At 48.3% G+C, this 15,660-nt stretch overlaps 3 protein-coding genes across 6 annotated transcripts; 2 read left to right on the forward strand and 1 right to left on the reverse strand.

Moving 5' to 3' along the window:
- The first annotated feature begins 467 nt into the window (after positions 1-467).
- On the forward strand, positions 468-1,651 carry LOC105695051 (BLOC-1-related complex subunit 5). Its single transcript, XM_012416283.2, has 2 exons — positions 468-714; positions 796-1,651. Exon 2 carries the CDS (start codon positions 845-847, stop codon positions 1,634-1,636), a length of 792 nt encoding a protein of 263 aa, XP_012271706.1. The 5' UTR covers positions 468-714; positions 796-844; the 3' UTR covers positions 1,637-1,651.
- Positions 1,652-1,980: 329 nt separating this feature from the next.
- Positions 1,981-3,587, reverse strand: LOC105695050 (coiled-coil domain-containing protein 137). Its single transcript, XM_012416282.1, has 3 exons — positions 3,118-3,587; positions 2,283-2,937; positions 1,981-2,202 (listed from the first exon to the last, which is right to left on the reverse strand). Exons 1-3 carry the CDS (start codon positions 3,192-3,194, stop codon positions 2,011-2,013), a joined length of 924 nt encoding a protein of 307 aa, XP_012271705.1. The 5' UTR covers positions 3,195-3,587; the 3' UTR covers positions 1,981-2,010.
- Positions 3,588-4,166: 579 nt separating this feature from the next.
- On the forward strand, positions 4,167-15,602 carry LOC105695048 (G protein-activated inward rectifier potassium channel 3). Of its 4 annotated transcripts, none has more exons than XM_012416279.1 (11): positions 4,167-5,138; positions 5,219-6,175; positions 9,626-9,740; positions 9,808-10,046; positions 10,271-10,544; positions 10,634-10,826; positions 10,981-11,199; positions 11,362-11,591; positions 11,738-12,039; positions 12,118-12,436; positions 15,484-15,602. In XM_012416279.1, exons 2-10 carry the CDS (start codon positions 6,048-6,050, stop codon positions 12,434-12,436), a joined length of 2,019 nt encoding a protein of 672 aa, XP_012271702.1. In that variant the 5' UTR covers positions 4,167-5,138; positions 5,219-6,047; the 3' UTR covers positions 15,484-15,602. The 4 variants fall into 4 exon arrangements, with proteins under 4 accessions (XP_012271702.1, XP_012271700.1, XP_012271701.1 ...); XM_012416277.1 differs by lacking the exons at positions 4,167-5,138; positions 5,219-6,175 and adding exons at positions 6,954-7,179; positions 7,624-7,957; XM_012416278.1 differs by lacking the exons at positions 4,167-5,138; positions 5,219-6,175; positions 15,484-15,602 and adding exons at positions 6,954-7,179; positions 7,624-7,957; positions 12,611-12,727.
- Positions 15,603-15,660: the final 58 nt, after the last annotated feature.

Genomic DNA, 15,660 nt, shown 5'->3' on the forward strand with positions numbered 1-15,660 from the left:
TTGATGCGTCGTAAATTTTCCGACGGTATTTCACTGTATATATATTTAGAAACTATTTCTTTTAAGCTAAGATAATATTCTAACTTCGGTTCAGTGAATGGAACAATTGAATCACTAAGAAACTTGTTAACATTTAATAGAACATGTTCTATTATATTCTTTATAAAATTCTGTAAATTATTATTTTACGAAAACTACGTTAGGTGGGTCAGGGACGCTCCACAGTAATACTAAAATAATTTTCATTAATTGTTTTTGTTTATAAATATTTATTTTCTTTAGGAAATCCTTTCTGCCCCTCGAGCGATTCGAATTCCGCGCTGCTCCCGCCGCTAGTACTCTGCGCGGCCGGAGAGGGCAGTGCGAACCAGGTGCAAGCCATCGATGGAGTCCAGTGTACAGATGGTGCTGGAACACGAAGGTTAGAAAACCAAATGCAAAAGTCAATCTTTAAAACTCTTGTTTTTGACTATCTTTGACAGCTGAGCTCGTCCCTGCTCAGCCCGGCTGTATCGAGCTGCACGTTTAATTGCTGAATTGCTTGTAAAACAATCACTATATCGTTATTAAAACTTAGATATAATACCCTGAAAATATACTTCTAACCTCATAAAGTATTTGTCAATTGTCGTATTGATGAAAGTTGAAATGATTTTCGGGAAGACGATTACTCTGTACCTGAACGTTTTTAGTTACTGTCACACTTAAGATTCTGTAAGTATTTCTCAAAGGTAAATACTAAAATTCTGGAGTTTTGAGGGGACCGTAACATTTATTTTCTATTGCGTGCTATAGCCCATTTGAAGCTATGCAAACTGTATCGGAGCTATAAAAAATTGGAAGAATGGGGTCTGAGCAAAGTTCTCAAGGTGGAGTTCAGAGTTCCGATGCTAGATCCAGAGCGATGCAACTACGTCGGGGTAAAAGTGTTCCCAGCCGTGAGTCGGTTCAAGAAGATACTCCACCACGATGCACCAGCCCAGGACCGAGTATTTGTTCAGACTCGGATTTGCCTTATATCTCTTACACGGTGAATCGACCGATTGGAGATTCTCCAAAGATGAACAAACCGTCGCAGTTGCAGCGTGGAAAGAGCTTAGGAGCGCAGGAGATATCGAGACGTAAAGCAAGCCTGGGTCATCGTAAGCCTGAAAAGCCAGTGCATAATATTGTCGTTGTAAAACCTGCTGTTTTGGATCCTACAGCCGACAGGGATCCAGATTTAATGAAGTTGCAGAGTATACCGATGTTCCTCCCAATTATGAGGGGAACGTTAAATCTACCACCAGGAGTCCGAGACCCGGAAGTCTTAGAAAGGCTCGATCCAATTGGGTTATTTAATCTTTGCGCTCGTTATCAACATCACCTAAATACGAATGCACAAATGGTGGCAAGTGAACAGTCTACCTTGTGCACCAATGTTGATGCCGAAGTAAACAAACTCCTGAGCCTAGCAAACGATCGACTGAAACGGGTTGCCAGGTTTTCCGAGCAGCTTAACAAGGTTCACGAGCTTGGTAGACAACTTAGTAAGTGTCACAAACAACTTAATCAGACTTTAGAAAGCCTAGAAATGCTAAACAATCTGTTACCAGTAGAGGATAGGCTGGAACCTTTTGTTTGGACGACCGGATGAAATTAGCTAATGATAGGAATATCACATGTCAGATGTGTCGGCTACAACTTGGACTTGTAAAATATCTATTTGTCACTGTGAGACAAAATATGTGCATACATCTATTTAAGACCATTCAAATGAATATGCCTTTAGTTAATTTTTTGTTTACTTCTGTCAGTTATTTTAATTTGAATATAATAGTTGTTTGAACAAAACCAAGTTCAGTTGGACACTGGATTGTGTAAACATAGTAAATTAAATATAAATTTGTTCTAATCCTCAGATTTATTAACTGTTATATTAAATACAATCTTGACGCATTCACAGCTTGGTATAAAAACTTTTATCTATTTGTACTCTTTCATCTGCATCTGCTGTACTTTCTTAAAATATTAAATAACAGATAATTTTTGCGCCTTCAGTCTCTTATATGCAGCAATGGCATCGCTCCGCTCTTTCTCTAATTGTCGTCTTTCACCGGCTGACAAATTCTTAAGTTTACCCTTTTTGTCAACTTGACGATGCTTTGGAGAAACTGCCTTAGTTTGGACTAAAGCATTTAATAACAAATCCTTTTTGCCTGGCTGCAAATACAAATGAAATCATTTTTATTATTAAAATTGAACAGTTTAAATAGTTTATGGAAATATAATATTTCCTTTACCTTGTTAGTGGTCTTGTCCTTCGCCTTTTTAGGTCGTACCGTCAAATTCGGTGGAGCATGGACCACTTCTCCAAACTTAACCTTCTCGGTTACTCTTTCCTTGTCATCTTCCTTCTGCTGCAACTTTTTTATCTTTTTTTCCTCTTCTTTCTTCTTTTTCTTCTGAGCCTTGGTCAATTTCACAGAGTCTTCTGAGTTTCCCTTTTTCTTCTTCTTCTTCCCAATATTCTTATGCTTCATCTTTAATTTGGCCAATTCCTCGAGCTCGTCTTTTGGGCATTTCTTCACGCCCACAACCGTGCCACTCCCTGGGTCACGCTCCACTTCTACGTTATACTTTTTCTCAAAGGCAGTTTCATTAACGAACGCATGAGTCTCTCGAGACACTCGATGCATGAACGATTCATTGCTTTCTCCAACCTTTTGTATGAATTTTGGAACGACCTTGTCAGGCCTGCCTTTTGGATGTGGCTTGTGTGAACTCGATCCGTCTATAGCGATCAGTCTATTCCCACCTTTCTTCTTCTTTTTTTTAATCTCTCTCTTTATTTTCCCTGCCTTTGTGTCATCTTTAAGCTTAATCACTCTTTTAAGACTTTCTGGTATATCCTGCCCATCAACGTCTTTCGGTGGGTCATTGGTCTTTGTTGCAATGCTAGAACAAAGACAATACTGATACCGAGCTCATAAGAGGACCCAAAATAAAAAAAATTAGAAGTGAAACAAATACAACATTGCCTTATATCTCCGACACTTCATATTTACTTTACCTATCTTTAATATTCACAATTTCATGTAACAATGGAATAAAGACTTAACGTTCTACGAAACTTACTCTGCGAATCGTTTCGCACGTTGCTTCTCTACATCTCTTACACCACGGTGCTTCTTTTTCGGAATTCTTTTTCCCATGCTTGATAAAATTTTTTACAATAAACAAACAAAAACACGTATACTTAAATGAAACAACAAATCGAACAGATCAAATGCATTTGATCTGCCGGTGCAACAACACGTGGGCTCGTCTTTGTCCCGTTGTGCCCGTGAACGGAAATGTCGTCTGCTATTAGACGCATCGCACCATTTTCGCGCCAAATTAGAACGGACCACCAACTTTAACCTAAAAGTTGGCAGCACTGTTGATAGACCAAAATAGGTTATCTCGTGTCGAAGTTGACAATTTTGACGCAGTACCGCAATTACTTCCTTTCAGAACGATCATAAACATAGACGAGTATTAACTCGGATTATTAATTCATAAAACAACCGATCTTCGAGCTCGCAGGTGTGCGAACTCCATCTAAGGTAACCGCCACGTATCCAATAAACGAAAAATGTCGATAATCGAAGTTTCGAAAGCGAAAGCGGAAATTATCATCCCTTCCGCGTGTTCCATCGATCGCGGTCAAAGGTGACAGCTATGCGAATTACATGTCAAATTTGACATTGACAGATCTCGATGCGAGCCACGAGGGATTTGACGCGCCTACGGTCGCTCCTCCACGCGCGCACGGGCCGCCATCTTGGGGGAGCTCGCACCTCATTGGTCCACAGCCGCCATCTTGGAGAAGCTCAAACCTCATTGGTCCACAGCCGTGGCGGCGAGCCGGACGCGCAGGACGCTAACGGTCGCGAGATTCAAACCGTTTCAAAGGACTCCGAAGTTAATCCTGCTACTCCAATCAACCTCGAAGACCTCGTCGAGCCGACTACGTGTTGCATGTCGGGCTGCGTCAATTGCGTATGGATCCAGTACGCCCAAAATCTAAGCGAAGTCCTGAAATCGAGCGACAAGGACGTGCAAGCGATCATAATGGAAAAGGTACAGGACCCCAACATGAGAGCATTCTTGTCGATGGAGCTGAGAGCTCGTAATCTTATAAAGTGAACATACGACTTGCGAGGATATACCCATGTATCATTTAACTTGTACGTATGTGTGTACATATTGTATAAATGTAGGATTATCCACTGTTGCCTGATGCCATTGTATTCATAGGTTATGCAACATGTATGCATAGATTATAGATGCGGATGTTTTCAAATCATGTTTTTTAGTCAGGGATCTCTACGCTCCCCTTTTTTAACACGCGACATGCACTACTGTAATTTTAGATGTTTCGAGATTTCAAGATAACGGAATCGTATCGCGTTAATGCGTTTATTAGTCTGCGATATAATTCGCTTTTTAGAGAGGTGACACGAGGTCACTTCACGCCATGTCGCGCGACACCATTCCACGGCACTTCGCGCTACGTCACGCCACGCCATACCACGCGTGCCACGATGGTTACGGCGTCTCGTGACGTCACGAAAGCGGGAGTGAGGTTATGTGTGCTAGCGAGATTATTTTTGCGTATGCCGGCACCCGCAATCTCAGAAGTGGCCTCTCGCTCGTTGACAACTGCGGAAGGTGGTGCGCGGTCTCGCACCGATTAAAACGGCTTAAAAACGTGCGTTTCCGCGGGCTTCTCTCATTAAAGCTTAGATTTTAAAGGGGAATCGTCCAGTGCATCGTCAGCCGGAAGTGCATCGGGAAGAGGGTTCAGGGAAAAGGGAAAGAAATTCTTCGGAATTACCTTCCACCTGCACGATGAGCAATCGAAGAGGACGAGCTATCGCAAGCATTCCCTTGGAAAGCCTAAAACGCAATCCGGAAAACGACCAAAGTATTAAGTGAACTCGGCCAAGGCTACAAATAAGATATTTTAGAAATCGGATATTCCATCCCGCCATGTTCAAGAAACGGAAACGTTTCCAACGAGGGACTACTCGTTCGGATATCCGTGATAAGGATTTCCTTCTTTGAGGAGGAGGAACGATGGACGAATTTTATATGACAAACAATGCGACTCGGTAATAAGTGACAATATTTCTAGCATTAAAATCCATGACTTCCTGAGTGAATAACCCCATTTTGTGATTCCATGGAGCAGTTCGAAATTTCGGAAGAATCGGACCCAGAAAAGTGGACCAGCGTGCGGAAAACTGCATTGAGGAGGACAGTATTTAGGAAAACAATGCAGGAGCTCCTGTCGCGACGTTTGGAAAGGGCTTTGCAAGGCTGATAAGACGATTCACCTGGAATTCCTGATTCCGCCCACGATACATAGACTTGGTCAATGCACACGTGGAATGCAAACCCGGATCGAGGTTGATTCCAGCGAGCGTAAATCTGGGGTTTCAGCGCTAATAATTCTGCGATAATTCAATGAACGGAGACGATAGCGGCAATCAAGGGGGCCGATATTGAGCGCATCTTTTTTTCTCTCTCTCTCTTTCGCTCGCAGAGACGCGAGGTATCGGCGGAGATAACGAGTGGAGAGCGTGATAAGGACATGCCGTGTTGCGTCGGCGAAATGGGCGAGCGATCGCGGACGAATCGCACGGTTAAGAGTTACCACGCTTCGCTGGGAAAGTACCTCGGTGTGTGGTTTGAAATTCAAAGATCACATGTTGTACTGTTAACTCGTGTACTCGAAGAGGACGTTGAAGAGATCAGCGAAGGCGTAACCGGGTAAAAGTTGCGCGGGAATTAAGGGATTTAAGATATAAGAAAAAAGTAAACTCGAATGTGCGCGGTGTTACCGTGCGTGGCCGAAGAAGACGATGAAGAGACACGTAAAAAAAGCGCGACCGCGCGAAAGTGCTCGGGATGAGAGAAGAGAGGAAAGAAGCGTACAGCGAGATCTCTTGTAATCTCGAGAAGAGAGAGGGAGAGGTCTTCTCCAAGAAGAAGGTCCTTGCGGAAGAGCAGAGATCCTGATGGAAGTTCCGGTCGGCCCTGGGGGCGCGTCCTGGGTCCAGCAGGGATTCGCTTCGGAAAAAGGAAGGCCTCCCTCGGGACGCGCATCTTTAGGCTCCAAGGGAGAGTCTGGACCTCTCCTGACCAGGTACGGTAATTACAATTTATAGTAATTACAACATACACGTGGAGATGTATATCCAGGTAGAGCGCGCTCGAGCGCAGTCCAGGGTGATTGCCGTTACGTAAGTTGCAGGATAACTATCATTCACCATGACATCCGAGAGTGACCTTAGTCGTCGCGAACGTTCACACGCTGGAAATTATCATAATGACCCTGCTCGATGATCGCTACGATCATTCTAAGGAAGGTCCTGGCACCCATGAAATATCACGTTTATTTATAAAAGTTGTACAACGTGTATGAAGAAGTGTAAAAAACAATGGAAATTCATGGGCGTCAGGACCTTCCTTGTAGTCTCCACGTGCACGTTGTCAAGAAACTAGTCGGTACACCTTCTCCGGAGAAAAGTCTCACGAACGAATGACCTCTCGGATGCCACTTTCAGATCCCCTTAACCCACGTTGCAAAGCACCCGTCCACCCTCTACCCCCGAAGTTAAGCGACGGTCGCCCTGGCCTACACTTGGGATGGGTGGCCGCCGATTCATTGGCGGCAAAGGAAACGGAAAAGAACCGCGAAGATGGTCGAAATGTTTGGATATAAGTGGTGGAAAGTGGCAGAGAGGGAAGACCAAAGTGGGAGCCGCCCTTGCCGGTATTTAGGGAGGAACTCTCTTGGAGGAATTCGGGCGGCAGGGGTCAGGGGAGAGGCGCCAACTATTTTTGGCCGACGTGGACGCGAGCTGCGGCCAGTCGCCGGGGACGATCGTTCGCGGTCGCCGGGAGTCGCGGCCCCGCGGGTTCCGGATGCGGTGCGACCGACTCGCCCGGGTGTTCCCGTGGCTGTGGACCGGAAGAGACGTCTGGGTCGCCCCCCACGAACTCTCTGACCCCGGAGTCTCGCGACCGCTCCGAGAGCTAAGGTCGGACCCGCCAAAGGGATCCGAATAATCGATGACCTTCGAAATTGATCGCTAATCGTTTTCCACGATGATCGGAAATGCAACTCGCGGGGAGTGACGTTCACCGGTAAAGTCTCGGTGACGAATTAAACGCGATTTACAGCAATGCCCGATGATGCCAACGCACCACTTGCGACTTCCTACGTAGCGGGCGATCTTTCGATGATTTCGAATGATCTTTAAGGGGATGCGAAAGGGCATCCGAGGGGTCAATCGTTCCTGAAACTTTCCTCCGAATTTAATCTATGGAATCCTTTCGAACTTTACAGCTTAACTACCGAGGCTATTAGAGAAGTCCTGACCCCCGTGAAATTTCATTTTTTATAGAGAATTTTTTAAATGCCCATTAACATGTGTTTCAAGAATTCCATGAGGGTCGGGACCTTCCTTCTGGCCTGCTTATTCACATTGTAAAATTTCAAACGACTCGGTACACCCTAGTCGGAGGAGTTTCATAAACGGGGACTCCTTGAGGCCACTTTCGCATCGCCTTAAAGAGTTTTGTCCCTAGTGTCGAGGAATTTGCAGCGTCGATTTCGCGAGTGAGTTACCCCTCGGGTCGGCAAATTTAAGTCGGGGAAAGACTCGGGACTCGGAAAGGGGGATCTTCCCGAAGAGGGACCCCCAGGTCGCGATGCCGGTGCCCCGGGCGAGCAGAGACAGATAAGGCGGATAAGGCGAGGAAGCATGCAGGAGGGGTCTACTCAGCTGCGCATCCCTGCCGAGCACCTGGGGGACAAGTTGACCCCCTTCTCTGGCCTCCGCAGGGCGATCTCCCAGGTCTCCGTCCTCGTCTCCAAGGCGGCCTTCTCCGGGGAAGCCGCCTGGCGCGAAGAGTGCCTCAAGTACGGAACCGAGACGAGGGTTTTTTTTTTAACCCTTTCGGTATCGGTCGTAGTCCGCACATGTAAAACGACGATACATCGTTGTCCGGCACTGAAAGGGTTGAACTCTGGAAAACTTAAAATCCAGAAATATTACCGAGAACGTTGCACTCCTCCATTCCTCCCCCGCGAAGTGTGATAAGCGTTTAATCCGGACGAGGCAATTTCTCTGATAATCCGTAAGAATTCTTCCCATTAGTCTCATTGGCTCGACCGGCGTAATGCTCGTAACGACGATGCACTTTCTCGTCTCGTTATGTCGTTAATGCATGTTACGTTAATGCGGGGAAATAATACCCAACGCGTGGGTCGAAATCGGTCGAGACGCCGACACTCCTCCAGAGGATGCTTCTTTAAGGCGATATGAAAGTGACATCCGATGGGTCAATCGTACGTGAAATTTCTTCCCGACCTGGGTCTCAAACTTTTACACGATGAATACAAAGGCTTTAAAGAAGATCCTGAGGCACTTGAAATTTTTCTTTTTTTAAAAAAAAAATTTTTTAAACAATTATGAAGGAACTTTTAAGAAATTGAAATTTCCATAATCACGTGCTGACGTTTCTAATGATTCGGTGCACCCAGATTGGAGAAGAGTTTCATAAATATTTTGACGTTTCGATATATGGAATGGCCCTTTCGTATCACCTTAAGGACCTGGGTGGAGGGTCCAGGAAAGAGACCCGGGAGTTCTAAACTCTCGGGTTGAAGAGGAGCTAATAAATGCTAATAGATGCGGAATCTCTCGCCTTGCATGTTTTTCGGCCCATTTCGCCTTCGGCCGACTTCGAAAGCGACCTTCTCCCGAACGGAGAACCCGGAAGGAGACGAAAAAATGGACGTCTGGTCCGTCCAAGGCCACTCCATCGAGGGCGGCCTTCGACGATACGTCTTCCGCCCACTTGGAGGGGAAGGAAGGAAGAACCCGCGAATTCGGGCGAATCGACTCGTTTTGAACTAGAAGGAACCGGTGCGCCGCGTGGGCGAGCGAGTTCGCAAATAGAACGTTTGGCAGTCGTTCCCGACCCTGTCGTTCGATATGTCTCGAGTTCTACGTTTATGCGCGATATTTGGACTCGCCTCGAGTGGCGCCAGGGTCGAAGGGCCAAGATTTAAAGGGCGGAAAGGAAGAGCCCACGTGGGTCGCCGGACCACGTGGGCCAACGCGGTACCACGTGCTCAGGACTTAACCCGAGGAGCTATTCACTTGGAAGTCGTTTTCATCGATTTCCTTCTTTGAGAACCGATTGCCTTTGATTTCGTATGATAAAGAACAATGCGATTCGGTAACGAGTGACAAGTTCGACCTTAAGGCGATGTGAAAGTGGCGGCAAAGAGGTCTCGTTTATGAAAGCTTTTCTCCGAAATGGGTGTACCGAATCGTTTCAATCTTTACAGCGTGAACGCGAAGGCTATAAGGAAGGTCCTGACACTCATGGGATTTCATTTCTTATAAGGCGTTTGAATGACATTATGAACGAATTTTGAAAAAAAATTGAAATTTCATGAGGAAGGGTATTGTGCGTTATTGTATGATGCTTTGACACGTGACTCGCGAGCGCCTAAGAATTGTCCCGGCACTTTGGAAGTGTGGAATTATTCTCTTTGAATTTTTTATCTCCCTTGCAGATATCGGCAGACAAGGTTTAGCACTAGGAGAGTCAGGAAGAGGGTCGTCTTCAAGCATGGGGACTGCAACGTCGTGCAGGGAAATGTCGCGAAGCGACGTCGTCGATATTTGCAGGTACTCCTGGACGTTCTTGAAGTACCTCATGGCTTGATGGAACCATCTAATTGTTTTTCTTCGACAGGACATTTTCACCACTTTGGTGGACGCTCAGTGGAGGTGGACCCTGTTGGTCTTCGCGATGAACTTCCTCCTATCCTGGCTGGGTTTTGCCTTTATCTGGTGGCTTATCGTGTACAGCCATGGAGACCTTGACCCTGAAAACTTCAACGACCCAAACGTGACTTTTACCCCGTGTGTCAGGGACATCCACGGGTTCACAGGGTGTTTCCTATTCTCCGTGGAAACGCAGCACACGATCGGGTAAGTGGTTCTATTTTTTATTCCTGGTTTAAGGTGATACGAAAGTGTCATATATACGTACCAGAAGGTCCGAATACTTATGAAACTTTTTTTGTAAATTTGGGCGCAGATTCAGAGAAATGATTTACAAGTTTCGTTCCTCAAAGACGTCGCTTTGTGTTTGTTCCTTGAGGAAGAGGAACTTGTTCAAGAGAGACTCCTGACTTTTTTAATGTTTTCTTCAGGTACGGCTCGAAGCACACGACGGAGGAGTGTCCCGAGGCGATCTTCATCATGTGCATCCAGTCGATGACCGGAGTCATTCTTCAGGCCTTCATGGTGGGCATCGTCTTCGCCAAATTGTCCAGGCCGAAGAAGAGGACCCAGACCCTCCTGTTCTCCAGAAATGCCGTGATCTGCCAGAGAGATGGACAGCCTTGTCTCATGTTCCGGGTGGGAGACATGAGGAAGAGCCACATCATCGAGGCTCACGTCAGGGCGCAGATGATCAAGAGGAAGGTGGGAGATAATCATCCTCCCCATAAAAGGGTTAAGACCTAAACCGAATTTACTTATCATAAGGATTTGTAAACGGAAAACGATTTCAGGTGACCAGGGAAGGAGAACTGCTGCCCTTCTTCCAGACCGAACTTAAGGTCGGCGGCGATGGGGAGGAGGACAAGATTTTGTTCATCTGGCCCACCACTATTGTTCACAAAATCGATGAACAATCGCCACTTTATCATCTCTCAGCCAGCGACATGCTTCGCGAGAGGTTCGAAATCGTCGTGATCCTGGAAGGTTCGTTTTAGGTCCACTTCCTTTCACTCCCACTGCCAACATTTAAAAACCTTAATCGAGGATTATTTAACGCGTAATTAGAATTAATCCCCGGTACATCCAGTTCGGAGGAAAGCTTCATAAACGAGTTCGTTGATTTGGTGTCACTTTTTAGGAGTGATCGAGTCTACCGGGATGACAACTCAGGCGAGGAGCTCTTATCTACCTTCTGAAATCCTTTGGGGTCATAGGTTTGAGAACATCATCACGTTTCGTAAAGAAACCGGCGAGTACGAAGTCAATTACACTCTTTTCAACAATACTTACGAGGTCGACACGCCGCTTTGCTCGGCAGCGAAGCTGGCAGAGTTTCGAGCCGAACACAGAATAAAAGGTGAAAAGGAATTATGTGAAAAGTATAATATACATGTAGTCGCAATTTGTTATACAATCAGAACAGGTACACCCTGTCCGGAGAAAAGTTTCATAAACGTCTTGGCCGCCACTTTCACATCGCCTTAAGGTGAAGTTATAATTATATTTCCCATGATTGTAGATCGCACGAGCTCGGCGCTTTTCCGGGCGTTCCGCGACGATTCCAGCAGCTCGATGACCGGAAGTTCGGGGTCCAGCATCGCGTCTTCCATGGGAGGATTGCACATGCAATCGACGATACCACCGACGCCCATTCCCGTGATGATTACCGGTCCCGATGACTCTCCAAGACGTGGCAGCATAAATGCCCCGACCGACGAGAGGCTCGCCACGTTCTACACCCTGGACGAGGTACCAACCCTCGGTATTCCGCTTTTCGCTTTTCTCAGCTCCTCTCGCTTCCCGAGGGATTATTCACTCGTGAATATCCCCTCGTCGCGTTCTCTTGTTCCCCGAAACTTTGCTTTCTTTGAGACAATGCTTTCTTTGTTCCGAAGACGACGGAGCCTGGGGAAGCCGCAGTCACGAGCTTCACCGTAGGAGATCCGAGTAACCAGGAGGACTACAACAAGGTCCTCGAGGACATTAACGCGAGTTTCAGGAAGAACCGGAAGCCGAACATTCCAGGGAAGGAGGAGAGGAGGCTTCACAGAGAAGGTTCTAGGGTTACCTTGGAGTCCAGGAGGAACGACTCCAGGTCGACCCTGGAGGGCCTGAAGAGGTCCTCGTCGAGGATAACCCCGGATGGCCAAGGCCACGCCATGGGGAGGTCGCCTTCGAGGTCGACGTTGGACTCCAGGTATGAAAAAACGGAGCCAGATTTATTTAAGGCGATGGGAATGTTGCGTCAAGGAACTCTCGCTTATGAAACTTTTAGGCACACGAGGTTCGCCGATTCTCCAGACCGGACTCGCCGTTCTCCAGCTCCTCCAGGTTTGCAGAGGACCGGCACGTTGGAGAACCAGAGACTCAAGCCTGAGGAACACAAAAGGACGGACACCGTGCTGGAACAGGATGAGAAAGAGGGGACGAACCAGAGTCAGGACCCCGAAGAGGTTTCGATGTCACCTCCACCTATCGGCCGGGAAGTCAGTCCGAAAAGGCACGACCATCGGGCCCATCCTCATGCCCATTCCCATCATGCCCATCGCCATCCTCCGCAACGTCAGAATGCGACATTACGGGAAGAGGTCTAGGTGAGTACTCGATTGTTTCCCTGATATAACTAATGAGGGTATTACGAGAATATTTGAAAAAATGTTGTAGTAATTGTAAGCAAATTATCTTTCTCCTCCCTGACCGCGTCGTAAAAGCTGATTTTAGTAAGTGACAGGAGCAAAAGGGTTAACGCGGTTTGCGTGGTGTCATAGGGCGGCTCGGGTTAGAAAGGAGAGTGGAGGGGCGAGGCCGAGATTAAACGATTGACTGGCGTGATAACGAGGGCACTTCCCGCCACTAAACTCATCCCGGTCTAGCCTGTGAGCTAACTCCTCCACTTAAACCTCCGCTCATCCATCTGGCCTTCGGGCAGGCGCGGGTTACGCCATCTTCCGGCTCGCGGGGCGAGTCGTCGCGACACTGGAAACCCGCCACCATCCCTTTGGCCACGAAGTAGCGTAAAGAGGTATAACGCAATAAAGATTAGCAAATCCGCTAGACGACGATTATTTAATTGCAAAGATTCACCGGAGAGGCGCTCCCGGCACTGGATCGGCAAAAGTGGAACCGTGGATCCCTAAAGTGGAACTGTGGATCATTAAGGTGGAAACATGGATCTCTAAAGTGGAACCACGGCTCCCTAAAGTGGAACCATGGATACCTAAAATGGATACCCGGCATTGCAGACACCTCCGTATCCCCCTTCTTGGTCAAAGGGCCACCCGATCCCCATCGGCCTTGGCCGTTTCCGCGGTCCCCGGGTAGCGGAAACGGCGAAACGTAAGAGGAGCGGCCATTGTTCTCCGGCTTGAGCGAACCCGAGTCGGGCCCGGATCGACTTGCCGCGAATTGCGACACGCGCCGCAATCGAGATACGGTCAAAGTCACGCTTCCGGGCCCCGGACGACTCCTCGTAGAGGAGGCACCTCGACGGCCCCTGCGTCCCCCTCTTGGCGCCGCCGGGAGGGACCGCGCGGAAAGGACGCCCAGAGGGAAAGCAACGGAGAAAGAGAGAAAGACTGAAAGACCGCTGACGTCACCGGCCGACTCACGATCCCGCTCACCCATCGCTCGCGTATATATCCATTCGCCGCGCCGGCCGCCTTCCTTTCGGGGACCGACCCGCAGCGGTCCTGTCGCGGTTCCGTCGTGATTCCGCACGCACAGAGTCGCGATCGATCGACCAGAGAACTCGCTGAATGGGAGACCGCGAGTTTTCTGGCTCTCCGCCTCGGCACTACGTTTCGTTCGCTATAATCCTTCCGCAGCGTTTCCGCAACCTGGTCGCTCGAATCGGCTCATCGGCGTAAGACTTGTGACGTATCCGTGATATAAGTCCGGTTGCGGTTCCGTCGCGATTCCGCAGTCACAAGTCACGGTCGATTCGGAAAAAAGGAATAGAAATTCCCGCAAGTTGTAGCGGTCCGCCGCTGCGTTTCCGCGAGTAGGCTCGCGCGAGACGGATTTTCTGTGTGGTGGATACATCGTTGACGTCTAAGAAGAGACGCGTGCATGTGACAGGATAAGTTCCGCCGCGATTCCGCAGTCCTAGGATGCGGCAGATCGGAAACTGCATTCGCTGCATCGGAGGCCATGAGGTATAACGATTCGCCTCGCGGCTGAGTTTCCGCAGCGTTTCCGCGACATACCAGCTCCAGTCGGCTTTTCAACGCGATCTTGCCTAAGAAGAGGAACGTACACGTGACAAGAGAAGACAGTGGCCACGTAATTCCGACCTGACGTCTCGTCCCTGTACCGTAAGCGTCATTTTTCTCGATGACAGTTCAGTTGCCAGCTGCACTCGGCCGTTCTCTCGCTTGCGAAAGCGCGACTCCCGATTTGCACGACCTTCGATGAAAATGCCGCCCGCATTCCGCGACTCGAGGGGAGAAAAAAAGGAAACGGGGAAAAAAAGCGATAAAAACGTCCTGCTCGCGCCTTTCCGCCGGCGCGGTCCTCGGATTTGAGTCGCGACGCGTCCATCGCGTCGCCATGGCAACGGGCCCGGCAGCCCATTGGCTCTTTCCCCTGGACCGCGGCGACCGACCCAGCGGAATGGACCGTTTGAATTTCTCGCGCGGAACTCTCGGCCCCTGAGCGGGAATTCAAAGCGGCGTCTGATGGCTGAAATAACTCGAGATTACGCGATCGCGGACCGGAAACGGCTCGTCAGGGCACTCGGAAGTCATCCGAGAGGCGAATCGACGACTCTGGGTGGGCCGATTTAACGAAATTATGTAAATTATGTGCGGATGCGAGTCCTCGAGCGACGCAAAGTGGCGGCGCAAGATGGCCGGATGCGCGCGCAGCGTGCGACTCGCCTCCACTCGATTTAAATCGGGTCGAGTCGCTTCTCTAGTGAAACGTCACTTTCGTAACGCCTTAAAACGTTTAAATTGTTGCTAGGGAAATATTTCCGTCTTCGGTCGTGATAATTGCCGAAAAAATTCCCTTAACTCGAGGAGGAAGAATCGTTTACGAAGCTGGGTATCCGATTCCGGCGCATAGATGCGAAAGTGTGCACACTCACGCGAACGCGTGCACGTACTCACGTGAGTCCATCCCCGCCATAAGAGGTGCACGCCATGGCATCCGTAGGTGCAATCTCGTACACGCGAATCAGGAACGCAGTCGCGAATCGGACGCGCGAGCAGCCGGTCGTCCTGGCGCGAGGAGCCAGTGGCGGAGCGGCTCCAACGGAAACGGCTCCAACGGAAACGACCAATCGCGCGCCTCGAAGGCCCCATAGGTTTAAAATACATGGAGCGCGGGAATTCCCTAAAGAGAGAGCGAATAGAGGGGTTGTTCTTTCTCCGATATACCAGATCGTTTAAAACTGACGAGGCTCATGAAATTTCCTTTTTTTTTTATATAACTAATTTTAAAAATACCTAGGAAGAAATGTAAAAAAAAAAATGGAATTTCCTGAGTTTCAAGACCTTCCTTGTAACCCCCATGTATGTACTGTAAAGCTTGGAGAAAGGCGTCACGAACGAGAACTCTTTAATACCACTTTTATGTCACCTTAAGCTCGAGAAAAACGTATACTCGGAGAAATCAGATTTTAATCATGAATTATTTCCAGATTCGAGGCTCGGCCGAAAGGAGCAGAGAGTGCGGCGAGAAAGCGAGATGTCCGAGAAAGCGATCCCCGAAGCGGCCTCGAGGACGAAGACGCGGAATTCCTGGAGAACCTCTCGAATCCTTGCCAGTCCTGACCTAGTGGACCGAATTTCCTGAGATCCTCTCCTGGAGGCAGACG

This window comes from Orussus abietinus, unplaced genomic scaffold (assembly GCF_000612105.2).
Source record: "Orussus abietinus isolate OABI.00-Male unplaced genomic scaffold, Oabi_2.0 scaffold86, whole genome shotgun sequence".
NCBI classification, from domain to species: Eukaryota; Metazoa; Arthropoda; class Insecta; order Hymenoptera; family Orussidae; genus Orussus; species Orussus abietinus.

Coding starts and splice junctions, on each gene's coding strand:
- LOC105695051 (XM_012416283.2), top strand. CDS start 845: ATGGGGTCTGAGCAAAGTTCTCAAGGTGGAGTTCAGAGTTCCGATGCT.
- LOC105695050 (XM_012416282.1), bottom strand. CDS start 3,194: ATGGGAAAAAGAATTCCGAAAAAGAAGCACCGTGGTGTAAGAGATGTA. Junction 2,938..3,117: donor CGTGCGAAACGATTCGCAGA/GTAAGTTTCGTA, acceptor TCTTTGTTCTAG/CATTGCAACAAAGACCAATG. Junction 2,203..2,282: donor AGGACAAGACCACTAACAAG/GTAAAGGAAATA, acceptor TTGTATTTGCAG/CCAGGCAAAAAGGATTTGTT.
- LOC105695048 (XM_012416277.1), top strand. CDS start 7,800: ATGCAGGAGGGGTCTACTCAGCTGCGCATCCCTGCCGAGCACCTGGGG. Junction 11,592..11,737: donor CGTTCTACACCCTGGACGAG/GTACCAACCCTC, acceptor TTTGTTCCGAAG/ACGACGGAGCCTGGGGAAGC. Junction 12,040..12,117: donor AGGTCGACGTTGGACTCCAG/GTATGAAAAAAC, acceptor TGAAACTTTTAG/GCACACGAGGTTCGCCGATT.